This window comes from Pelophylax lessonae, assembly GCF_965119305.1.
Source record: "Pelophylax lessonae genome assembly, chromosome: 13".
NCBI lineage: Eukaryota > Metazoa > Chordata > Amphibia > Anura > Ranidae > Pelophylax > Pelophylax lessonae.
Genome location: NC_138780.1, coordinates 201,670,623 through 201,697,255, shown reverse-complemented (window position 1 = coordinate 201,697,255; position 26,633 = coordinate 201,670,623). Strand labels below are relative to the sequence as shown.

Sequence of the window (26,633 nt, the reverse complement as noted above, 5' to 3'; positions counted from 1 at the left end):
TCGCTCGCTCTCTCCCCCCTTCTCGCTCGCTCTCTCCCCCCTTCTCGCTCGCTCTCTCCCCCCTTCTCGCTCGCTCTCTCCCCCCTTCTCGCTCGCTCTCTCCCCCCCTTCTCGCTCGCTCTCTCCCCCCCTCTCTCTCTCTCCCCCCCTTCTCTCTCTCTCTCCCCCCCCTTCTCGCTCTCTCTCCTCCCCCTTCTCGCTCTCTCTCTCCCCCTTCTCGCTCTCTCTCTCCCCCTTCTCGCTCTCTCTCTCCCCCTTCTCGCTCTCTCTCTCCCCCTTCTCGCTCTCTCTCTCCCCCTTCTCGCTCTCTCTCTCCCCCTTCTCGCTCTCCCCCCCCCTTCTCGCTCTCTCTCCCCCCCCCCTTCTCGCTCTCTCTCCCCCCCCCCTTCTCGCTCTCTCTCCCCCCCCCTTCTCGCTCTCTCTCCCCCCCCCCTTCTCGCTCTCTCTCCCCCCCTTCTCTCGCTCTCTCCCCCCCCTCTCTCTCTCTCTCTCTCTCTCTCTCCCCCCCTTCTCTCTCTCTCTCTCCCCCCCCTTCTCTCTCTCTCTCTCCCCCCCCTTCTCGCTCTCCCTCCCCCCCCCTTCTCGCTCTCCCTCCCCCCCCCCTTCTCGCTCTCCCTCCCCCCCCCCTTCTCGCTCTCCCTCCCCCCCCCTTCTCGCTCTCCCTCCCCCCCCCCTTCTCGCGCTCTCCCTCCCCCCCCCCTTCTCGCTCTCCCTCCCCCCCCCCTTCTCGCTCTCCCTCCCCCCCCCTTCTCGCTCTCCCTCCCCCCCCCCTTCTCGCTCTCCCTCCCCCCCCCCTTCTCGCTCTCTCTCCTCCCCCTTCTCGCTCTCTCTCCTCCCCCTTCTCGCTCTCCCTCCCCCCCCCCTTCTCGCTCTCTCTCCTCCCCCTTCTCGCTCTCTCTCTCTCTCCTCCCCCTTCTCGCTCTCTCTCTCTCTCTCTCTCTCTCTCGCTCGCGCTCTCTCTCCCCCCCCTTCTCGCTCGCGCTCTCTCTCCCCCCCCTTCTCGCTCGCGCTCTCTCTCTCTCTTCCTGCCCGTCTCCTTCTTACTCTCACATGCCCGGGCTGAACTGCCAAGAAAGACACATTGCAATCAGATTTGTTTAAAACTCATGTGAATTCCCCATGAAGTAAAATGCGAGAGCAGACCGAGCACATGGCTTTTTATGGGACTTCTGCAGTAAATGAACCCTTTTTATGTTTCCTCCAGGTTACCACGGGTGATACAGAGTTACCGGCGGCTACCTTGGGGACGTCTCATAATCAGCACCAAGGTAAAGGATTACGCAGGTAATAAGCTGGAATGGATGGTCGTTCCTGTCAGACGCAGCCGGTTGCTAAGTACACACAGGGGCACCATATGCAGGACCTCAAACGTCTGCGAGCATCTCTTTATAATCCCAGTGCGTTGTATAATGTTCACCGCGCACCGTATAGCCGTGTCCGCGCTGTGTAATTACTCAAATAAAAGCAATCTTTGGCACCCATTAAGGGGCCCGGACGCAGCAGGCTGCTCATTGTTGCACCATGACCTCATTCTGCAGTTAACCTGTCGGTGGCTGGGCCTCCGCACTTTGTTTGCTTTGTATAAAGTGTGTTGCCAAAGCTGTCAAAGAACCAGAAAAAGAACGTGTTAAAACCGCTTTCTCTACAGATTGGGGAGGGGGAGGGGGTGAATTAGGTAACATAACTGGATCAGTAATCTATGCCTATAAATGCCAGCCACCCAATGGGTAAACAATGACACAGTCCTGCTGCTGGGCCACGAACTCCGGGCATAGGTAAAGGGAAAGTATAGTTGGTTTCAGTTTTATTATATTGTAACATTGTATTTTAATCTGTTTTTAACCACTTAAGGACCGCCCACCGCGTATTTACATCGGTACTTTGACGGTAAATACCAGGGTTATGGCAGCAGATGGCTACCATAACCGCGGTAATTTTTATTTTTTTAAAACGGGTGGTCTGCTTTAACATAAGGGTGGTCCCAGTGGCGGATTCGCCGTGGAATCACCCTTATTGGTGGCGGGAGAGGGGTGTGGCTTCCCGCTCGTCTTCCTCACTTCCTGGAGCGGTCGGTAGCGGCGAAAACTATCCGGTCCGCTCTCCTCTTAGGCAGGAATTCGAGTGAGGGTAAGATAGCCCCCACTCTGCTCTATGGCCTTGGAGGACCGGAGCAAAGTCATACATCGCTTCCTAGCAACGGATTCAAAGATCCTATTTTTTTTTCATCATGGAAAAAAAATTACTTTTTTTTTTTTTTTTTTTTTTTGTGTAGATGTGAGGTGTGAGGTCTTTTTGACCCCAGATCTCACATTAAAGAGGTCCTGTCCTGCTTATTTCTATTACAATGGATGTTTACATTCTGTGTAATAGGAATAAAAGTGATCAAACTATAGATTTTAAAAAGAAAAAAAAAACATGTAAAAATAATAAAAAAAAATTTAAAGTGCCCTGCCCCCATTGGATCGCGCACAGGAGCGAACGCATACGCAAGTCGTGCCCAAATATGTAATCGGTGTTCAAACCACACGTAAGGTATTGCAGTGATCGGGAGCAATAATTTGAACCCTAGAGCTCCTCTGTAACTCCAAACTGGTAACCTGTAGAAATTTTTAAAGTGTCCCCTATGGAGATTTTTAAGTACCAATGTTTGTTGCCATTCCACGAGCGTGCGCAATTTTGAAGCATTACATGTTTGGTATCTATTTACTTGGTGTAACATTATCTTTCACAATATAGAAAACAATTGGGCTAACTTTACGGTTTTCTTTTTTAATTTAAAGTAAATTTTTTCCAAAAAGTTTGTAAGACCGCTGCGCAAATACGGTGTGATAAATAATATTGCAATGATCTCTATTTTATTCTCTAGGGTCTCTGCGTAAAAAAAAAAAATATATATATATATATATATATATATATATATATATATATATATATATATATATATATATATATATATATATATTTTTTTTTTTAATGTTTGGGGGTTCTAATATATATGAGAGCCGTGTCCTCTGACACCAGTTCAGGTAACTCTAGCAGCTTGCATAGAGCTCTCCTGTCTCCTGCTCCCCACTGATGGGAGGAGTACAGCGGGGGGAGGGTGTTGTGGCTCTTAAATGGAAGGACCGTAGCAGTCCGGATGGGCCAGTGACTCAGATCCGGACTGCAGTCAGCCATGTAGTGATGATTGGTCCATGCAGTAGCTTCTCTCTCTATTGGCTGTCAGGAGACACAACCTTTGTGGAGGAGAAAACATTGTTTAATAAGCATTGGTAGGAGGATCTTTGACCCCTCAGTGTTATTGAGGACAGGAAGTTTTGCTTGTTACATAGTTACATAGTTACATAGTAGTTGAGGTTGAATAAAGAAAACAGTCCATCCAGTTCAACCTGTACAGGGGTGTGTCTGTCTGTCTGTCTGTGTCTGTCTGTCTGTGTCTGTGTCTGTCTGTCTGTGTCTGTCTGTGTGTGTGTCTGTCTGTGTGTGTGTCTGTCTGTGTGTGTGTCTGTCTGTGTGTGTGTCTGTCTGTGTGTGTGTCTGTCTGTGTGTGTGTCTGTCTGTGTGTGTGTCTGTCTGTGTGTGTGTCTGTGTGTGTGTCTGTCTGTGTGTGTGTCTGTCTGTGTGTGTGTCTGTCTGTGTGTGTGTCTGTCTGTGTGTGTGTCTGTCTGTGTGTGTGTCTGTCTGTGTGTGTGTCTGTCTGTGTGTGTGTCTGTCTGTGTGTGTGTCTGTCTGTCTGTGTGTGTGTCTGTCTGTGTGTGTGTCTGTCTGTGTGTGTGTCTGTCTGTCTGTCTGTCTGTGTGTCTGTCTGTCTGTCTGTGTGTCTGTCTGTCTGTCTGTCTGTGTGTCTGTCTGTCTGTCTGTCTGTGTGTCTGTCTGTCTGTCTGTCTGTGTCTGTCTGTCTGTCTGTCTGTGTGTCTGTCTGTGTGTCTGTCTGTCTGTGTGTCTGTCTGTCTGTGTGTCTGTCTGTCTGTCTGTGTGTCTGTCTGTGTGTCTGTCTGTCTGTGTGTCTGTCTGTCTGTCTGTCAGTGTCTGAGACGTGATCATTATTCTGTGTTGATTTATAACCCTTTCTGTGTCTCTCTTCCTTCATAGATATGATGGTGTCACAGTCCCTGTCATGTGTCCTCGTAGTGCGGTTCTCACACACTGAAACCGGTGAGTGCCCTCCTTCTCTTTTTTTCAGGGTTGCACCAATATCAGTTTTGGGGTGGATACTAAGCATTTGCACAAGTATTGGTACTCGTGCAAAAGGTCCGATAACCAAAACCAGTGCTTTCAGGCACAGTTCTTTCATCAGTCAGCAGGATTCCCCCACCGACAGCTGAAATGTAATAACAAAAAAACTGCAATTATCAGTTGTTATAGTGCAACCGATGACTAATTTAGCGGTCAGTGGGGTTCCCCAGTCAACAGCTAAAGTGAATTGGTGCGGTAAAAAAAAAAAAAAAAACTGTTTATCAACAACATTGCTCAGCCACTGAAATGCTAAGCTAGGGGTTCCTCCCAAGGTTGCTAGGGGTTCCTTGAGCAATGGGCAATTTCTGCCTCTCAGATAAGTTCCCAATGACACCATTGTTCCTTTTAGCGATCTGTAAGGGGGTAATTCTTCCCAATGATGAGAAGAGTAAGGAGCATTCTTCCCACTGACTCTCACACTAATGAATCATGAGTTGTATATTTTTCATTTTAAGCAGGGGTTCCCTGACCAGAAATGTATTTCAAGGGTTCCTCTGTGTTGAAAAGGTTGAGAAAGTCTGCACTAAGATTAAAAAAAAAACCTTGTTTTCTTTTTGTATCTTTCTGTTCATCTACAGATCAAAAAGGGATGAACTTCATCTGTAGATGAAGTCACTTCAAAGCAGCCTGACCAAAAAGTCAGTGTCAGATTTTTTCTGCCGCAATGTCGCATTCCCACTAAAAATCGCTGATCACCGCCATTGCTAGTAAAAACAATAAAAAATTAAAACAATTCCATAAATCTTTCCCCTAGTTTGTAGAGGCGATAACTTTTGCGCAAACCAATCAATATACGCTTATTGCGATTTTTTATTTATTTATTTTTACCAAAAATATGTAGCAGAAACAAATTGGCCTAAAATGGTAAAATTTGATTTTTTTATTTTATTTTTTTTTGGTAATGTTTTATATAGCAGAATGTGAAAAATATTATTTTTTTTTTTCTCAGAATTGTCGCAGTTTTTTTGTTTATAGCGCAAAAAATAAAAACCGCACAGGTGATCAAATACCACCAAAAGAAATCTCTGTTTGTGGGGGGGAAAAAAGGACATCAATTTTCAGTATACAGTTATTGGGATTTTTTTTACCAGAAATTTGAAGCAGAATACAAATTGGCCTAAATTTATGAAAAAAAAATTAGACTTTTTTTTAAAAAAAATGTTATTGGATGTTTTATAGCAGAAAGTAAAAAAAAAAATATTATTTATTATATATATATTTTATTATTGTTGATATATATATTTATTATTATATATATATATATATATATATATATATATATATATATATATATATATATATATATATATATATATATATATATATATATATATATATATATATAATTATTATTATTAATATATAAATAATAATAATAATAATAATAATAAATATATATATATATATATAAAAATAATAATAATAATAAATATATATATATATATATATATATATATATATATATATATATATATATATATATATAAATAATAATAATATATATATAAATAATAATAATAATATAATAATAAATATATATATATATATATATATATATATATATATAAATAATAATAATATATATATAAATAATAATATTATTATTTTTATATATATATATATATATATATTTATTATTATTATTATTATTATTATTATTATTTATATATATATATATATATATATATATATATATATATATATATATATATATATATAATTTATTATTATTTATATATTTATTATTATTATTTATATATTTATTATTATTATTTATATAATTATTATTATTATTATTATTATTATTATTATTATTATTATTAATTTTTTTTTTTTTTTTTTTGGTTTATTGCACAAAAACTAAAAACTGCAGAGGTGATCAAATACCACCAAAAGAAAGTTCTATTTGTGGGGAAAACGGGACATCAATTTTATTTGGGTACAGCGTCGCACGACCGCGCAATTGTCAGTTAAATTAACGGAGTGCCGAATCGCAAAAAATGGCCTGGTCATTAAGGGGGTAAAACTTTCTGGAGCTGAAGTGGTTAAAGGGGCATGGTAATATCTTGACAGCTGGGTGTGTCATGTAGATTCGGAGGTATGTGGAATCATGGGAACTGTAGTTCCCTGTGGGAGATGTTAGCACAGAGGTAGGAAATGGGGGGGGGGGGGGGGTGTGGAGGAACTTTAAGGGGCGGGGAGAGGGACCTTGTAAAATGTCAGTTGCTATGAGGAAGGCGTAAAGCCGAAACGCGTCAGCATTTGTTATGTTGTCACTGCTATCCTTGTTGGAATAAAGTATTTTACTTGGAAGAAGACTTTTCGTGTGCCGGCTTTATTCATATAACAAAATGTCAGCCCCGTCCTGGTTTCTGTGAACTACTGGACACCCCATTATGTGGTGGGGAGGTGTTCTGTAGTCCACCAGAAGATAAATTGGGCAGGGCTGCTAACACTTCTTGGAACTTTAACCACTTCCATACCGCTGAATGTGATAGAACATGCTTGGCTTTCAGTGGAGATATCTGGTTGATGGGTGTAGCTGCAGGCATCCTTCAGATATCTTTTTTTTTTTTTTTTTCTGCCGGCGATTCCCTGCACAGTAAAAACAATCATGGCGGCTGTTCAGCACCGGAGGACAATGAGGGGGGTGGGGTGTTCCCACCGCCCTCCGGTGCTTCAACTGGCTCGCCTGTGTCATCAGCAAGCTGGAGAAGAAATCTGCGGGCGGCAGAAGTTTATCACAGAGCTGACTGAGGACCAGATGGTCCCTGGTCATCTCTATGACTCTCGGAGGCCAGGCGCGAAGTTATGATGTCACATCCGGCCCCGGCAGTTGTATACCGTTTCTTCGGCTGGAAAGCCTGAGATCGTTGTTTTTTCTTTTTTGATCTCAGGCTCTCCATCCTAGAAGAGAGATGGGTGGTCTTATAGACCCCAGATCTCTCCATAAAGAGGACCTGTCGTGCCCTATTCCTGTTACAAGGGATGTTTACATTCCTTGTAATAGGAATAAAAGAATCCAAAAAAAAAATTCAAGGGAAAGTGTAAAAATAAACATTTTTTTAAAAAAATACAATAAAAAAAAAAAAAAAAAAAAATTAAAGAGCACCTGTTCCCTTGTGCTTGTACACAGAAGTGAAAGCATGCGTAGGTTGCATCCTCATATGTAAACGATGTTTGAACATCACCATGTGAGGTATCACCGCAAACGATAGAACAAGAGAAATAATTCTCACACTAGACCTCCTCTGTAACTCAAACTGGAAACCTGTAAACATTTTTTCAAGTGTCACCTATGGAGATTAAGTACTAAAGTTTTGGTGCCATTCCATGTGTGCGCAATTTTTAAGCGTGACATGTTGGGTATCTATTTACTCGACGTAACGTCATTTTTCATGTTCTAAAAGAAATTTTGGACTTTTTTTGTTTTTTTCTTTTTTTTTATTCATGAGTTTTTTTCCCCAACATCGTGTTTGAAAAATTGCTGCACAAATACCTGGTGACATAAAAAATTGCAATGACCGCCATATTATTCCCTAGGGTCTAGGTTTTTCTAGCAAAAAATGATTTTTACAAGTAGGAGAGGCTTTTTGGAAATTTGCATATTGGTATGGAAGCGGTTAATGCAGCAAAAGCTCCGTTGTCAGCTCAATACTTATTGATGATCTATTTTTTGGTCCAGTGAAAATCCTTCTCACATCTCCTATGTAGCTAAAAATGAGGACGGTTTATTTTATGTCATTATTTGCTCTTCAATTGCATGTAACATAAGATTTGTTTTAGAACTGTGAATGTCTCTCTATTGACCAGTGTCTGTCTGTCTCTATTGACCAGTGTCTGTCTGTCTCTATTGACCAGTGTCTGTCTGTCTCTATTGACCAGTGTCTGTCTGTCTCTATTGACCAGTGTCTGTCTGTCTCTATTGACCAGTGTCTGTCTGTCTCTATTGACCAGTGTCTGTCTGTCTCTATTGACCAGTGTCTGTCTGTCTGTCTCTATTGACCAGTGTCTGTCTGTCTGTCTCTATTGACCAGTGTCTGTCTGTCTGTCTGTCTCTATTGACCAGTGTCTGTCTGTCTGTCTGTCTCTATTGACCAGTGTCTGTCTGTCTGTCTGTCTCTATTGACCAGTGTCTGTCTGTCTGTCTGTCTCTATTGACCAGTGTCTGTCTGTCTGTCTGTCTCTATTGACCAGTGTCTGTCTGTCTGTCTGTCTCTATTGACCAGTGTCTGTCTGTCTGTCTGTCTCTATTGACCAGTGTCTGTCTGTCTGTCTGTCTCTATTGACCAGTGTCTGTCTGTCTGTCTGTCTCTATTGACCAGTGTCTGTCTGTCTGTCTGTCTCTATTGACCAGTGTCTGTCTGTCTGTCTGTCTCTATTGACCAGTGTCTGTCTGTCTGTCTGTCTCTATTGACCAGTGTCTGTCTGTCTGTCTGTCTCTATTGACCAGTGTCTGTCTGTCTGTCTGTCTCTATTGACCAGTGTCTGTCTGTCTGTCTGTCTCTATTGACCAGTGTCTGTCTGTCTGTCTGTCTCTATTGACCAGTGTCTGTCTGTCTGTCTCTATTGACCAGTGTCTGTCTGTCTGTCTCTATTGACCAGTGTCTGTCTGTCTGTCTGTCTCTATTGACCAGTGTCTGTCTGTCTGTCTGTCTGTCTGTCTCTATTGACCAGTGTCTGTCTGTCTGTCTGTCTGTCTGTCTCTATTGACCAGTGTCTGTCTGTCTGTCTGTCTCTATTGACCAGTGTCTGTCTGTCTCTATTGACCAGTGTCTGTCTGTCTGTCTGTCTCTATTGACCAGTGTCTGTCTGTCTGTCTGTCTCTATTGACCAGTGTCTGTCTGTCTGTCTGTCTCTATTGACCAGTGTCTGTCTGTCTGTCTGTCTCTATTGACCAGTGTCTGTCTGTCTGTCTGTCTCTATTGACCAGTGTCTGTCTGTCTGTCTGTCTCTATTGACCAGTGTCTGTCTGTCTGTCTGTCTCTATTGACCAGTGTCTGTCTGTCTGTCTCTATTGACCAGTGTCTGTCTGTCTGTCTCTATTGACCAGTGTCTGTCTGTCTGTCTGTCTCTATTGACCAGTGTCTGTCTGTCTGTCTGTCTCTATTGACCAGTGTCTGTCTGTCTGTCTGTCTCTATTGACCAGTGTCTGTCTGTCTGTCTGTCTCTATTGACCAGTGTCTGTCTGTCTGTCTGTCTCTATTGACCAGTGTCTGTCTGTCTGTCTGTCTCTATTGACCAGTGTCTGTCTGTCTGTCTGTCTCTATTGACCAGTGTCTGTCTGTCTGTCTGTCTCTATTGACCAGTGTCTGTCTGTCTGTCTGTCTCTATTGACCAGTGTCTGTCTGTCTGTCTGTCTCTATTGACCAGTGTCTGTCTGTCTGTCTGTCTCTATTGACCAGTGTCTGTCTGTCTGTCTGTCTCTATTGACCAGTGTCTGTCTGTCTGTCTGTCTCTATTGACCAGTGTCTGTCTGTCTGTCTGTCTCTATTGACCAGTGTCTGTCTGTCTGTCTGTCTCTATTGACCAGTGTCTGTCTGTCTGTCTGTCTCTATTGACCAGTGTCTGTCTGTCTGTCTGTCTCTATTGACCAGTGTCTGTCTGTCTGTCTGTCTCTATTGACCAGTGTCTGTCTGTCTGTCTCTATTGACCAGTGTCTGTCTGTCTGTCTGTCTCTATTGACCAGTGTCTGTCTGTCTGTCTGTCTGTCTGTCTCTATTGACCAGTGTCTGTCTGTCTGTCTGTCTCTATTGACCAGTGTCTGTCTGTCTGTCTGTCTGTCTGTCTCTATTGACCAGTGTCTGTCTGTCTGTCTGTCTCTATTGACCAGTGTCTGTCTGTCTCTATTGACCAGTGTCTGTCTGTCTGTCTGTCTCTATTGACCAGTGTCTGTCTGTCTGTCTGTCTCTATTGACCAGTGTCTGTCTGTCTGTCTGTCTCTATTGACCAGTGTCTGTCTGTCTGTCTGTCTCTATTGACCAGTGTCTGTCTGTCTGTCTGTCTCTATTGACCAGTGTCTGTCTGTCTGTCTGTCTCTATTGACCAGTGTCTGTCTGTCTGTCTGTCTCTATTGACCAGTGTCTGTCTTTGTTTTGCAGAACGCTGTGCGGACCGCGAGCTGCAATGATTTAAGTCACTGGATGTGGGAGAGACCCTCAGCATGGCAGGCCTGCAGCTCCTGACCCCAGCCTCCTCCCCCATGGGCCCCTTCTTTGGGCTGCCATGGCAACAGGAGGCAATTCACGATAATATATACACCCCCAGGAAGTATCAGGTACAGTATACACCTTTCTGTGCATACAGATACCGGTCTATAATTGTTACAAGTATAATGCGTGCTACAGTCTTCTCCAATGTTCTGAACTCCAGGCAAATGGCTAAACACACGATTGATATATGAAATGGAACGCCCACGTGTTATATTAAAAAAAAAAAACCTATCTATGGCATCCCTTTAGACGTGCATGTTCCTTCAACCCTGCAGGGTGTTGCAGACATTACCTGGGCATTCTGTTACAGAAGCAGGTCTGATAGTGTAATCAAGCAACTGATCAACAGATTGCACAGCTATAGTGTGCACCACCCAGTGGCCAGCAGGGAGAAGCATGCATGCTTAAAGGAGTTGTAAAGTCAGAAGGTTTTTGTATCCTAATTCATTCTTTGCATTAAAGATAAAAAACCTTCTGGGAGTAGCAGCCTCCCCAGCACCCCCTAATTACCTGAGGTCCTTCTCGGTCTATTGATGTCCACTAGTCCCTCGGCCGTCCGGGACTCTCCCTCCTGTTTGGCTGGGACACAGCCGCAGTGCCATTGGCACCTGTGGCTGTCAATCAGTCAGCCAGTCAGGAAAGGGGGCTTGGCCAAATGGTAGCTCCATGTCTGAATGGACACACTGAGCTGCAGCTTGGCTTGGCTGCCTGCTTGCTGTGGGGGCACCCCTGATGGGAGGGGCCAGGAGCAGCAGAGGGACCTGAGAAGAGGAGGATCCGGGCTGCTCTGTGCAAAACCAATTACACAGGGAAGGGAAGTGTAACAGGTTTGTTTTTTTTTTTTTAAAAGAGACTTTACAACTTTAAAGGGATGCTGCAGATGTTTTTTTATATATATATATATATATATATATATATATATATATATATATGCTCAGAACTTCATCATGCTGAACTGATCTCCACCCTTTCGGAAAGTGGAGTGGGCCATTATATCGGCTACATTAAGTGGCTGCAAAAAAGTTTAACCACTTGCTGACCGTGGGCCATCATATGACATCCTAAGTTGGCCGTGGCTTATTACCGGGATGATGCCTGCAGCTACAGGCTTCATCCCGGTATTAAAATTTTTTATCAGGCGATTGCCTTTAATGCAGAATTGAGTATGGAAAGTGGCTGAACAGCCACTCGATCACTTCTGCGGGTGGCAGAGTGTGGTCCCCCCGGCTGCCTTTTCCAGGCTTTGTTGTTCAATCCTGGAGCCAGGGAGGGCTCCATCTGGTGGCAACGGCTGCACAGGACAGGGAGAGACGTCCTTCCCTCTGTGACCCCCGGAACCGGAAGCAATGAGATTTCATCACTTTGGTTCCACCTCTGTGTTTACCTGGCCGCTAACAGCCTGGAAGGTGGCCGATCAGACCAATCGGTGTCTGATCAGCTGCATGGAAGTCCAGAGGAAAGATTTGGGGTTTAAAAGACCCCACATCTCTCCATAAAGAGGACCGTTTTTTTTTTTTTTTTAGAGTGCCTTGGCCACCCCAGAGCCCCCTGTGCTTATACGTAAATGTGAACGCATACGTAAGTGCATGCAAATGTAAACGGTGAGCGCACTACGAGAACGTAAGAGAGCAATAATTCTAGCACTTGACTTCTTGTAACTTCAAACAGGTAACCTATAAAAATCTTTACAGCGTCGTCTATGGAGATGTTTAATTACCTTAGTTTGGCTCCATTCTACGGTCGTACGCAGTTTTTAGGCATGTTGGGTTTATCTATTTGCTCGGTGTAACATCATTTACATTTTTTCAAAAAATTGGGTAATATATTGTGTTTCTGTGCAATTAACCACTTAAGCCCCGGAGGATTTGGCTGCTAAAAGACCAGGGGGGTTTTAGCGTTTTTTTTTTTTTTTTTTTGATCATGCGCTATAAACAAAAAAAGGGCGTCAATTTTGCAAAAATAACAATATTTTTCAAATTTTTTATATGAAATTCCCCCAAAAAAAAATGTAAAAATCAAAATTTAACATTTTCGGCCAATTTGTTTTCTGCTACATATGTTTGGTAAAAAAAAAATCGCAAAAAGCGTATTTTGATTGGTTTGCGCAAAAGTTATCGCGTTTACTAACAAAGGGAAAGATTTTTGGTGTGTTTTTTTTTTTTTTTTTTTTTTTTTTTGCGGTACTGCGACATTGCGGCGGACAGATCGGACCCGTGACTGACATTTTTGACACTTTTGGGAGTACCAGTGACATTACTACAGTAATCAGTGCTAAAAATATGTACTGTTACTGCAAAAATGGCAGTGAAGGGGTTAACTGTATTGGAGAGGGAGGGGTTAAGTGTGTCCTAGGGGCGTGTTTCTAACTGTAAAGGGACATGGCTATTGGTGTGTAAACAGAGATCAACGGTCCTACATAGTAGAACCGTCTGATCTTCGTTTTTACACAGGGGAGAATGGCAGGCGGCTTGTTTACATAAGCCGTCCGCCTTTCTCCCTTCACCAGAGCGATCGTGAGTGACCGGCAGACGATCGGGTCCGCCGGTCACACGCACTGACTTGGCTCACAAGTCAGTGACAGGTGAGTGACGTACCCCTACGTCACTCTGCCTGGCCGGGGCTGACCGCCCCAGTATATAGTCGTGCGGCGGTCGGCAACCGGTTAAAGTGTATTTTTTTCCCCCAAAAAATTGCGTTTTAAAAAACTGCTGCGCAAATACTGTGTGACATAAAAAAAATTGCAAAACCCACCAGTTTATTCTAAAGGGCTTCTGCTAAAAAAACAGATTTTTTACATGTAGGAGAGAAATGTCAGAATTGGCCTGGTAAGCAAGTGGTTAAAAAATGAATTGCTTCTGGACCGCTCTACGCACATACTGCAGGAAGGGTGACCCTTCAGCGCGCAGTCATGTACCTGTACGTCTTTTTTGTTTCCGGGTCTGGGGTGTGCCACCGGTGATCCTGCTGTGATTAGACACAGTGGGAGCCAATCAGCAGTCCGGCGGCACCCGTTGATCGTTCCTGAAAGAGGCAGACCGGCGGTCTGCCTATATAAACATAGCAGATCGCAGTTCTGTCAGAGGGGAAGATTGAGATCCTGTGTTCCTGCTAAGCAGGAAAATTGATCTTTGTCTTCCCACAGTTAAAGCACCTCCCCCACACAGTTAGCAAGCACTCCCTATTGACACATTAAACCCTTTGAATCACCCCCTTCCCTGCTAGTGTCATTAGTACAGCAACAGTGCATTTTTTTTTTTTTTTTTTAGCATTGATCACTGTATTGGGGTCACTGGTCCCCAACAAGTGTCACTTAGTGTCATGTTTGTCAGCCACAATGTCACAGTCCTGCTTAAAATTGCTGATTGCCACCATTTACTAGTAAAAAAAAATATTCCATAAATCTATCCCATAGTTTGTAGACGCGATAACTGTTGCGCAATCAATATGCGCTTACTAGGAATTTTTTTACATTTTTTTTTTTTTTTGGGGGATATGTTTTATAGCAGAAAGTAAAAAAAAAAAAAAAATAAATGTGTATATGTATGTATGTATGTGTGTATGTATGTATGTGTGTATGTATATATATATATATATATATATATATATATATATATAATATATGTATATATGTATGTATATATATATATGTGTGTGTGTGTGTGTGTGTGTGTGTGTGTGTGTGTGTGTGTATATGCAAAAAAATGGCCTGGTCATTAAAGCGGAGTTCCACCCAGGATTTGTTTTTTTTTTTTTTAATACCCCCGGGACAGTCAGGGCTAGTGCATTCCACAATGGCTAGCCTCTGATCTGTCCCGGGTTGCACTTACCTGCAAGACGAAATACTTACCTTGCAAACGTCTTGTCCAGCGCTGCCATCTCAGATGTGGGCAGCTTGAAGCCAGCGCGTCCTCTTCGGCGTCTTCTTCCGCCTTCTGTGGTCCCACGATGCTCTGCGCCGGCCCCGACGTCACTTCCGGGTCGCGCGCGTCACCCCTCCACAGCTTCTGGGCATGCCCAGAAGCTGTTTAGAAGGGGATGACGCGCGCGACCCGGAACTGACGTCGGGGCCGGTGCAGGCGCAATGATTCCTGGGAGCGATGACGTTCAGCTCCCAGGAATCATTGCAGAGCCAGGAAGTGACGACGGGCCGCGGCCGAGGAAGGAGGAAGAAGGAAGTAAGGTAAGTATATTTTCTTCGCTACGAGGTAAGTAAAAAAAAAAAAAATATGCGATTATCCATTTATTTTTCAGGTGACCCGGAGCGAGAAGATGGAGGTAAGTATAAAAATAGGGTGGAACTCCACTTTAAGGGGATAAAACCTTCTGGAGCTGAAGTGTCCTCACCTGTAATCCTCTTACTTCCCTGCAGGTGGAGCTGCTGGAGGCAGCTTTGGACCACAATACTATAGTGTGTCTGAACTCTGGCTCAGGGAAGACATTCATTGCTGTACTACTTACTAAAGAGCTGTCCTATGAGATCCGAGGGGACTTCAATAATGGTGCCAAGAGGACGCTATTCCTGGTCAACTCTGGTAAGTCTTGTGAACTTTTTTTTTTTTTTTTTTTTTGGAAATAAAACTTAGAGCAAACATACTGAGCTCAAATAGAGCTGGTGCTGGCCTTTGTGGTACACCTTGTATTATGTACATTTTACACAGCACAGTAAGGCCTTCTTAGGAGAGACGTGTCACATGTCTCATTCCATCCAGGACAGCGGGCATTAGTCTCTTTCCACCATAACCTCTATATCTTATTGGGTCTCGAGCCCTTTTATCCACATGCCGACCAGTCAGGTACCCAGTACACCACTGATCTTCAAGTGGTTGTATCGGGATGATATCTAGCTGCAGGCGTCACACCGGTACGGTTTCTTAGAACCGGCAGATGGCTCTCTTGTATTAGCAATCGAAACTGCTAATTAGGCTCTCCATTGCTATTACAAGCAGCGGGAGGGGACGTCCGTCCCGCCGGAATGCTCGGGCTCCCTCCGTCCCGCCGGAATGCTCGGGCTCCCTCCGTCCCGCCGGAATGCTCGGGCTCCCACCCAGCGTGTCCGCCTGCTGGCTGGACAGCCAAACAAAGCCAGGATCAGGATAGTAACTCCGAAGCAACAGTTAGTACATCAATTCAATTCCAGTTTACTCAAAAACCATTGGCGCCATTTTTAAAAAAAAATCAAAAGCATTCAAAAACGCCAAATTTGGTGTTTTTGAATGCTTTTAAGGGCAGAAGTGATTTGGAGTCTTATAGATCCCCGATCTCTCCATAGAGTACCTGTCACATGCATGTTTCTTCCACTATGATGTTTACATTCCTTGTGACAGCAAAAAAAGTAAAGGGGGGGAAAAATTTTTAAAGCAAGAGTGTAGAAATAAAAAAAAAAAAAAAAAGTGAAAGTGCCCCCACTCCCCAGTGTTAGCCCGCAAAGGCAAACACATGCGTCAGTCCTACACAAACCGTGATCCTCCTACAAATATCAGATCATGGGCAGTAATTCTAGCACCAGACTTCCTCTGTACATCTAAATTGGGAACCTGTAAAGGCTTTAAAAGCATCGCCTATGGATAGTACAATTTACATAGTTTGTGCTGTTGCACGAGTGTGTGCAGTTTTACAGTGCGCCATGTTTGGTATATTTACTCACTGTAACTCCACCTTTTATGTATTGTATTTTTTATTTTTTTGCATTAAAATTGAAAAAAATTGCTTTTAAAAAACCACTGCACAAATACCATATGACATAATTTGCAGAACCCACCATTTTATTCTTAAGGGCCTCTGCTTTAAAAAAAAAAAAAAAAAAAAAAAAGTTTGGGGGTTGTTTTCCTAGCAAAAAATACTGATTTTAAAGACGGGGAAACAAAAAAAACAAGTGGCAGACAAAGCCTGGTCTTCAAGTAGTTTATCACCATTTAGGTTTTTATTTTTTGCTAAACAAAGAGTGAAAATTTTTGAAATTTAAAAAAAAAAAAAAAATCCTTCTGTTGTAAAATTTTGCAGATATGTAATTTTCTCTTTTGTTCATTGACGGACACAGCTCCTGATCTACTTAACCATTTGGTTATACTGCCCCCTACACAAATAGGACAATAGGCAGAAAATGTACTTGACTACGCCCATGGGCAGTCCCAGGAGGTATACTCACCCCCCCCCCCCCCCCCCCTCTGCTATAGGTACTCAGTTTTTTTTTCTGCCTAGTCAGGAGTAAGGACCTAGTTTCCGGCTGGGATCTCTGGTTCTGGCTATTTTTTCTTTTTAGATAGATTTATTTCTCCTGGATTTTTCCTGTGAAATCAACTGCCAGACTGGGCGGCGGGCTGGATAATCTAGATCCAGTGTACACCCCAGTCTGGCCAGCGAGCGTGCGCAGACTACGCATCGGTTGGCCATGACATAGCCACACTGGACGGGTGCTGGCCTGTGAGTTAAACGCCTCGTGAGGTTCGCATATGACCAGGTTTCAGCCTGCGTTGCAGCATTCCTCCTGGCCGACAGCTCCCCCCCCATTACGATGGTGAGGAGGTTGTCTGGAGTGGTGGCCACCTGGTTCCTGGTATGGTGAGTCGCTATCCCCGCCGCACCGCGATCTGCTGTGGGGGGGGGGGGGGGGCTCCTGCCATGGCCCCCCCTTCTTGCTCTGTGTCTTGCCTGGGCTCAGGGATCCCTTCTGGGGCCCCCATTTTGTTGTAACATGTTTTCTGTATAGGCATGTGGCCATGTTTGTGTAGCCGCGGAGCCATTTTGCATTAGTCCAGCATTGAAATGAATGGCAGCCATTACTGTGGAGCCTTCTGGGCGGCCATTTTAGCTGTGGGAGCCCCTCCTTAACCCCTGGTGCTGACTCCTGGGCCTGTTTCTTTCTGGACGCCGCACGTGGAGTGCTTTAATCCTGGTGCTGCCGGTGACTGCCTGGTGGGGTGGTGAGTCTGGTGGGGTCCTCTTCCTCTCTCTGCTGCAGGATCGGGGGTGCTCTTTTTGCACTTTGTGGGGTACCCTTATTCCTCATGGAGTCCTTGGAGCACATTTCCCCACCTGAGCCCCCTCTCAGAGCCTGCCGGGCCCTCTGGGTACCAACCGTCCATTGATGCACTGAAGGCTGTCCTGGAGTCCTTTGTGTCCTGATTGGAGGGGACTTTTGGGCTTCATCGGTCTCTTCAGATTCTGAAATTTATCTGGCCGCTGCGGACAGGCTCTATGAGTTCTCAGTGAGGATGATTCCTCCTCCTCCTGTAGCCACGCATGAAAAGGCGCTGGTGGGTGCACTGATTGTGTCTGTGCGTGAGACTTTAAAAATGGAGGATGAAGCTGAGGCGGAGGCACCAGTACCCTTTGGCACTCGCAAGCCGTCTAGAACTGCAAAGGTGTTTCCGTTTCCTTCCTATTTTGACAGATTTGTCGCAAAAGAGTGGGAACGTCCAAAACGTCCCTTTGTGGTCCATAAGCAGTTCGCAATGAGGTACCCCTTTGAAGAGTCTTCACCCCCCCCCCCCCCTCCTCAAGAAGTGGACCCGGTTTCCAGGTTGAATAAGGCAATCATGATTCCGGTAGAAGAATCGCCATCTTTAAGGATCCGGCTGACAGAAAGACAGAGGCTGTGGCACGCAGTATGTTCACTGTGGCTGGCTCGGCACTCAGACTGGTCTTCACCATTGCCCTGGTGTCACAAACTGACCGAGTGGGCTAAGCTTTTATGCCATGACCTGGAGGGTGAGCAGCTCCTCCCTGCCTTTGCGGAGCTGGCAGACCAGTTGGTCCAGGAGCTGCAGTTTATCTGTGATGCCTCTTTTGATGCGGCGACCCTGATTTCTAGACTGTCTGTCTCGGCGTGTTTTTGTGTTTCAAATGTTGGTCTGCAGATCGGACCTCTAAAAAAAAAAAAAAGCCTTAACTGATCTTCAGTTTCAAGGAGATTGCCTGTTTGGTGCTCCCCTGGATGACGAAATTAAGATTCTCACAAGGGGGAAGAGCACCTTTCTTGTGTAAGGGTAAAGAACTTTGTCACAGACGTGACCTGTTGTTCTTGGCCCCACAGAGTTTTTTTTTCATCCCTCAGGATAAGCTGACAAAGGTTTAAAGCCTTTTAAGGCCTCTTCGGGAGTATCCAATCTACCTTGGTCTGGCAAGTCCCACAGACAAAACTACTGCATGAAGGTGCGCCCTCACCTGTGCCCGAGGTGGGGGGCGTCTTTTTAGTTTCTGAACCCGTGGACCTCCTTGGTGCAAGACAAGTGGGTCCACGAAGTGATGCAGTCAGGCTACAAGATCGTTTCATTCTTACCCTCCGGAGAGGTTCTTTCCTTCCAATGTACGCCTGTCCCCGGACTGCTTGCAAGCCCTCTTTGGGGCAGTGCAAGACCTGTTGCTTTAAGGGGTAATTGTTGCGGTTCCAACTTGAACGTTTTCAGGGGTTTTGTTCAAACCTGTTCACGGTCCCAAAGAAAGAAGGCAAGGTGCGTCTTAATTCTGGATCTCAAGATCCTGAACTGCTTTATGCGGGTACAGAAGTTTAGAATGGAGTCTATTCGCACGGTGGTGGCATCGTGGCATCAAGGGGATTTCCTTGCCTCTATCAACATCAAGGATGCTTACTTGCACATTCCAATATGTGTCTGTCACCCAACGTTTCCTCAGCTTTGCCTTGGAAGAGGAGCAGTATCAGTTTGTGGCATTACCTTTTAGTCTCGCCTCTTCTCCTCGGGTCTTCACGAAGGTGTTGGCTCCGGTGCTGGCGTTATGTCAGCGAGGGATCGCAGTGTTGCGCTACCTGGATGACCTTCTCTTGCGAGCAGACTCCTACTGCTCTGATGGACAAAGTGGACATCACTTTACGGACTCTGAGGGAGCTTGGCTGGCATCTGCTCTGGTTCCTTCCACAAAACTGAACTATCTGGGTCTGACTCTAGCCAGAGTGTTCCGTCCTCTGGACAAACTCCAGAAGTTGCATGATGCAATTCATCTCTTGCTGTCCAGCAGGTGGTCTTCCCTCCGGACTTGCATGTGGGTGCTGGGCCTGATGGTTTCTACATTTTTGAGGCGGTCCCATTTTTGCACAGTTCCATACAAGGTCCCTGCAAAGGGAGATCTTGGCCAAATGGGATAAGTGTCCGAAATCTCTGGACAATCAAAACCAGCTGAGCCTAAAGACGAAAGGTTCTCTGATCTGGTGGCTTTGCTCTCCAGCTCTTTGCCAGGGCAAATCTTTTCTCCCCCCTGTATTAGACATAGGTCACCATGGATGCCAGTCTGTCTGGTGGGGAGGTGTCCTGGGTCGGAACTCTGGTCAGCACTCCGCTCAGGGAGCTTGGGCACTGGAAGAGTGCAGACTCCTGATCAATGTCCTGGAACTCCGAGCCATCACAGCGAGCGATCAGGCTGTGCATGAATCACTGAACGGATTGCCTACAGGGGTGTCCGGTGCGAATCCAATCGGACATTGCCTCGGCCGTGGCTTATGTCAATCACCAGGGTGGAACAAGAAGTGTATTGGCAACTCTGGATGTAGCCGGCATTCTTCAGTGGGCAGAACGTTTCGTTCCGGCCCCCTCTGCCTCATACGTTCCAGGGGTGGAAAATTGGCAGGCTGATTATCCCAGTCGGCAGGAGTTGGACCAAGGGGAGTGGTCCCTTCATCTGGAGGTGTTTCATCAGCTGTGTCTCCGGTGGGGCACCCCTGAGGTGGATCTGTTGGCGTCTCGGCTCAAAAGGAAGGAGCACAGGTTTATGGCACAGTCACGGGATCCACTAGTGGACGCCAGCTGGTGGCCCTCTGGGGCCAGTATCGCCTAATTTAGGCCTTCCCTCTTAAGCTTCTGCCGAGACTCTCATGCAGGATCGAGGCAGAAGGAATTCCAGTCATTCTAGTGGCCCTGGTTTATCCTCGCTGATCTTGGTACACCGACCTGGTGTGGCTTGTCGCCGACTCCCCTTGGAGACTACCTTTTAAGGGAGGATCTGCTGTTCCAAGGGCCAATCTTCCATCCTGCTTTGCAGTCGCTGGCTTCGACTGCTTGGCTGTTGAAAGCCAGGTGCTGATAGGTTTCTCTGGGTCGATGATTCCTACACTACTGAAAGCTAGGAAGTTTGCTTCTAGGAAGATCTACCATGGTACGTGGAAAGCGTACATTTTGTGATGCGAGTCGCTTGGTGGTTCACCCTTGCTTTTTTTCAGTGGCTCGGGGCAACGGGGGGTTGAGAAGAAATTGGCCTTGAGTACCATTAAGGGCCAGGTGTCGGCCTTTTGCTGTCTTCTTTCAACGACCCTTGGCCACGTACTCCCTGGTGCGTACTTTTATTCAGGGGGTTCGGCATTTCACTCCACTAGTGCGGTCCCCACTACCGCCTTGGGATCCCAACTTGGTGCTTTCAGCTCTACAGAAGCCTTCCTTTGAAAATATTCCAGAGATTCCTCTGCTTATGCTATCCCAGAAGGTGGCCTTTTTGGTGGCTATCACCTCTGCGCAGGGGGTGTTTGAATTGGCTGCGTTGTCTTGTCATTCCCCTTATTTGGTGCTTCACAAAGATATGGTGGTTCTTCGCCCCTGTCCTTTGTTCCTTCCAAAGGTGGTCTCTGATTTCCATCTATATGAGGACATTGTGTTGCCTTTCCTGTGTCCCAGGCCAAAACATCCTGAGGAAATTGCCTTGCATTCCTTGGATGTCGTTCGGGCTATTCGGGTGTACCTGGCATCTACGGAGTCTTTTAGGAAATCAGACTGGCTATTTGTGCTTACGAATGGGCCTCAAAGGACTATCCGCTTCTTCTGCGACCATTTCTAGATGGTTCAGTCAGACGGTGACTCGGGCCTATTCGATTAAGGGTTAGGTTCAACCTTTCCCTGTGAAGGCGCACTCTACGCGGGCGCTCAGTGCTTCTTGGGCCTTCGGTCATTAGGCGTCAGTAACGCAGGTGTGCAAGGCGGCTACTTGGTCGTCGGTTCACGCTTTCACAAAATTTTGTAAAGTGGATGTGTTGGAATCTGCCGATGCCTCTTTTTACCACAAGGTTTTGCAGGCTGCTGTTTAGGGGGCTTGTTCCCTCTTTGGGGGTGTAATGTTTTTCAGGTGGGCTACAGTTGTTGTGGTTGAGCTCCTGTACCTGGTTGGCTAATGTTTAGCCTTGGAAATTTTTTTTCTCTTACGTCCTCCGACAGTCGCCGCCTCTTCATATTCGTCACATATGGGGTATTAGACTTTGCTCCGAAGGAGTAGCTAGGCAACAGAATATGTTAACAATAAAGCTTTAACATATCCCACCCTCAAGGGGTGGTCCCCTCAGTCAATACCCTCCTACTTCCTGCAACCATATCTCAGTTTTAATGTCTAGCTTGTCAGGAGTGGCTGGCTCTCTCTGTGCTGGGACTTTTTGTCCCAGACTCTTTCTTCTTTTTAATATTTTGTTTGAGTTTTTTCTCTACCTTTACTTAGCTGTTATTTTTGTCAGCATTAGTTAGTTCTTCGGACGAAGAGGATCATGCGGACTGGGTCTCGGGCTGATCCCCCTGATCGCAGGTCGTGGGTCAGTGGCTTCCCAGTCTGCCATCGAGCGTTCAGCCAGGTAACGCTCCTGGCACAGTGAACGACCCATCCCTGTTCGGTGCAGGGATGATTGGTGAGGTGGCTACCTCACCGGACGCTGTGCGGTTTCTTAACCGCCATTGTGTGCGTCTTGAATTGCGACTCTCCCTGCCTCATGTGCAGCGGCTTGTTCGCCTGTGCGGGTTCCCCACGCCATGTGAGGTAAGTGTATCTATGTGGGGACCTGTCTGTCTGGGGGGGGTCTCAGTCTGGGACTGTGTAACCTGCCTTTATTCACACTGCTTGTCTCCCTATCTCTCGGCTGCATGCTGTGGGCTGCAAGGGGGGGGGGGAGCTGTGTGACACTGTGTGTGTCAGGCTGGGCAGTGTGGGAAGCTGTGTGCTGTGGGGCATGTTTTTAATGGCATGTTGGGGCATATACAGCGATCGCTGCGGCGATCTAACATGTATCCATATAATGGGATGAAATTGTGTGTGTTTTTATGCACTATGGAGCGGCGATTTCGGCGCCAAACGACGCCATTTTACCGGCGCCCGCTCCGGCCGCATGGTTTACATGCACGGCGGCCATTTTCTTGTAGCCTCCATAGGCTTACATAGAGCGCCCTGGCAGCATCACTTCCTCTTTCCTGGAACACCGATCGAGGCAGCAGCAGCAGCGGGGTCTCCTCAGGTTTTATCCTTCTATTCCTGTTTTCCATTGCCTGTATTCAGTCTGTATATTCCCTGTGGGGGTCTCATTGTGCCTGAGTGTGGTGCGGTGGGCTGCGCTTGCCGCGCTTGCTGAAAGGGGGCAGTTAACCCTTGGTTGTCTGGCATACAGGGGCAATGGATTCTCAGGAGGGCAAGTTTCCCACAGTATTGGTGGAAAGCCAGGGGACCGCTGTTTCCCCCCCAGGGGGGGATTTAGCCACTATTGTGGCTGGCCTTGCTGCCCAGGTGCAAATGCTGGTGGCTGCTCAATCTACTAAACGGCCCAGAGTTGCTCTGTCCTCTGATTCTGAGGGTGAAGGTGATGGGGCTGTTCTGGCAGGGACCCCCCTATCGGGGTCCCGCTCCTCTCTTGATCTAGTGGGGTCTGAGGTAGAGGCTGAAGTTGAGGGGGTTGATAATTCTCCCCCTGGCTCGCCTGAAGAGCTTGCAATCATGGATGAGTTGATTGCTTAATGGAAGCAGACGCTGCGTTTGCAGGACGAGGTGTGTCCCCCCGCTGCCTTGGCGGCTTATGGGACGCAGAGAAAACGCAGGACGCCGCAGGTTTTTCCCTGCAATGCTGATTTTCAGCGCGCTGTTAAGGATCAATGGCGCGATCTGCGCAAGCCTTTTGCGGTACCAAGTAAATTCAAGCTGCGTTATCCTTTCTCACCTGCCACTGATGAACGGTGGTGTGTGCCTCCGCCAGTGGATCATGCAATTGCGGTTTTGAACAAAGCCACTGCGATTCCTGCAGAGGGATCCCCTGTTTTCCGTGATGCCACGGATAGGAGACTGGAGTCTCTTGCCCGTCATACTTATTCTGTTACGGGTTCTATGCTTAAGGCTCTGTTTGCTTCTCTCATGGCGGCCCAGGCGATCGCAAGTTGGACGCAGATGCTTAGGCGCGTCCTAGTGGCCGATTCGGCCTCGGCGGCGACCCTGGATATGGTGGATCAGATCCACCAGGGTGTCATGTATCTGTGTGATGCGGACCTGGACCTGATTCCGTTGGCTGCACGTGTGCACAGCGTGGCGGTGTTGTCTCGCCGCCTGGTTTGGTTGAAATGTTGGTCGGTGGACCAATCTTCACGTAAAACCTTAGCCAATCTGCCTTATGATGGGTCTCGTCTTTTTGGGGAGTCCCTGGATGTGTTGATTAAGGGGATCACCGGGGGTAAGAGCACTCTCTTGCCCCATTTCCCCAAGGCTAAGGGGGCTTCTGGGAAGAAGCATGCGAATTTTCGGCCCCCTCAGGGGTCCTTTCGTGCCTTTCGGCCGCACTACAAGGGCAAACCGTTCAAAGGCCAAGGCTCTCAGAAGAAGCCCTGGTCTGGGAAACAGAAGTCCGGCCAATCCGGACCTGCGGCCCATAACAGTTCGGCCTGAAGGGGCGCCCTCACCCAGTTTTGGGGTGGGGGGACGCTTGCTCGGTTTTCTTCAGCCCTGGTTGGCCCGTGTGCGGGACAGATGGGTTCTGGAAATCGTTCGATCTGGGTACAAGATCGAGTTTCTCTCTCGGCCGGAGAGCAGATTTTTTCCCTCAAATCTCCAGCTGTCTCCAGAGCGCCTGCGGGATCTGCACCTGGCGGTGCGGGACCTGAGGGCTCAGGGAGTGGTGGTTCCGGTGCCTCATCGGGACAGATTTCGGGGGTTTTATTCCAATCTGTTCACCGTGCCCAGGAAGGAGGGCAAGGTTCGTCCGATTCTGGACTTGAAAGCTCTGAACCGCTCTGTGCGGGTTCGCAAGTTCCGCATGGAATCCCTGCGCTCGGTGGTGGCTGCCCTGGTTCCGGGGGAATTCATGGCCTCCATCGATTTGAAGGATGCGTACCTTCACATCCCCATATTCGAGGGTCATCAGAGGTACCTTCGATTTGCCATTGCGGAGGATCACTACCAGTTCGTGGCGTTGCCCTTTGGTCTCGCCTCGGCTCCGCGGGTCTTCACCAAGGTGCTTGCACCGGTTCTGGCATTATTGAGGGCCCAGGGCATTTCTGTCCTAGGGTATCTGGACGACATTCTGGTTCGGTCTGCGACCAGTCAGGGTCTGGAGGAGGACCTGTCTGTCACAATGCAAACTCTGCAGGAGTTTGGTTGGACGATAAATGTTCCAAAGTCGACACTGAGTCCGTCGGTTCGTCTCCCCTATCTGGGAATGATACTGGACTCGGTGCAGGCGAAGGTCTTCCTGCCGGAAGACAAACTCAGGACTCTTCAGGAGGAAGTCAGGTCCCTCAGGGACGTTCCACACTCGTCTCTGCGGACGTGTATGAGATGTCTGGGATTGATGGTCTCGGCCTTCGAGGCGATTCCTTTCGCGCAGTTTCACACGCGGGGCCTCCAAGCGGAGATCCTGTCCAGGTGGGACGGGCGACCTCAATCTCTGGATCTTCAGATCTCGTTGAGTCATCGCACCAGGGAAAACCTTCTGTGGTGGCTCCAGTCCCCGTTGGTGTCCGGGGGCAAGTCGTTTCGTCCGATCTCGTGGACGGTAATCACCACGGATGCCAGCCTGTCGGGCTGGGGTGGTGTTCTGGGCGTTCTGTCCGCCCAGGGTACTTGGTCGGAGGGGGAGTCTTCCCTCCCGATCAACATTCTGGAATTGCGTGCGATAAGGCTCTGTCTTCATCGCTGGACGGATCGGCTGCAGGGCTGCCCGGTTCGGGTGCAGACGGACAATGCCACAGCGGTGGCCTACATCAACCACCAAGGGGGCACCAGGAGTGCCCGAGCGGCTCGAGAAGTGGCCGACATTCTGTCTTGGGCCGAGACTCATGTCCCGGCGATAACGGCGGTTCACATTCCGGGAGTGGAGAACTGGCAGGCGGACTATCTGAGTCGCCAGACCCTGGATCAGGGGGAATGGTCTCTCCACCCGGCTGTCTTCCAGATGTTGTGCGCGAAGTGGGGTCTTCCAGATGTGGACCTGTTCGCGTCTCGCCTCAACTACAAGGTGAAGAGGTTCGTGGCAAGGACGCGCGACCCTCGGGCAGACGCGTCGGACGCGTTAGTGGCCCCGTGGCATCAGTACAGGCTGATGTACGCGTTTCCACCGATTCAGTTGCTGTCCAGGTTCCTTCGCAGGTTACACTCGGAACGCAGCACGGTGATTCTTGTGGCACCGGACTGGCCTCGCCGGTCCTGGTACGCAGACCTCGTGAATCTGGCGGTCGACGCCCCTTGGAGTCTGCCTCTTCGAGACGATCTACTGTCTCAAGGACCGATTTACCATCCTGCTTTACAGTCGCTGGCTTTGACGGCCTGGCTGTTGAGACCGAGGTTCTGAAGGAGCAGGGTCTCTCTCCAGAGGTCGTTCATACTTTGATCAACGCGAGGAAGTCTTCCTCGGGGAAGGTTTATTACCGTACTTGGAAGGCCTATTTTGCCTGGTGTGAGTCCAGGGGGTTTTCACCCCGCACGTACTCGGTTTCCCGTGTGCTGTCTTTCCTTCAGACGGGTGTCGATCAGCGTTTGGCGCTGGCTACGATAAAGGGTCAGGTGTCTGCGCTGGCCGTTCTGTTTCAACGTCCCGTGGCTTCCAACTCCTTGGTTGGCACTTTTATTCAGGGTGTGCGGCATCTGGTTCCTCCTAGGAGGGATCCTTTGCCCCCTTGGGACTTGAATCTCGTTCTCTCTGTGTTACAACGTGCTCCTTTTGAACAGATCAGGGAGATCTCGTTGTCTATGTTGTCCAAAAAGGTCGCCTTTTTGGTGGCGATCACTTCGGCTCGCAGTGTCGGAACTGGCGGCTTTGTCCTGCAAGTCTCCGTACCTGGTTGTTCATTTGGATAAGGTGGTCTTGCGACCTAATCCTTCTTTTCTGCCGAAACGAGTTTCGGAATTCCATCTTAACGAGGATATTGTTTTGCCTTCGTTGTGCACGAAGCCGAAACATCCAAGGGAGGTGAGATTGCACTCTCTGGATGTTGTTCGGGCGATAAGGGTTTACCTTAA

General features: G+C 47.3%; 1 protein-coding gene across 1 annotated transcript in view; it reads left to right on the top strand.

Annotated features, from left to right (window-relative positions):
* The window catches only part of DICER1 (dicer 1, ribonuclease III), a 131,722-nt gene that overhangs the window by 17,674 nt on the left and 87,415 nt on the right, over positions 1-26,633 (top strand). Inside the window, exons 2-5 of the mRNA XM_082275355.1 lie at positions 1,205-1,284; positions 4,093-4,155; positions 10,338-10,513; positions 14,818-14,980. Of these exons, the coding sequence (XP_082131481.1) occupies positions 10,400-10,513; positions 14,818-14,980 (277 nt within the window). The 5' untranslated portion in view covers positions 1,205-1,284; positions 4,093-4,155; positions 10,338-10,399. The remainder of the gene's footprint in view (positions 1-1,204; positions 1,285-4,092; positions 4,156-10,337; positions 10,514-14,817; positions 14,981-26,633) is intronic.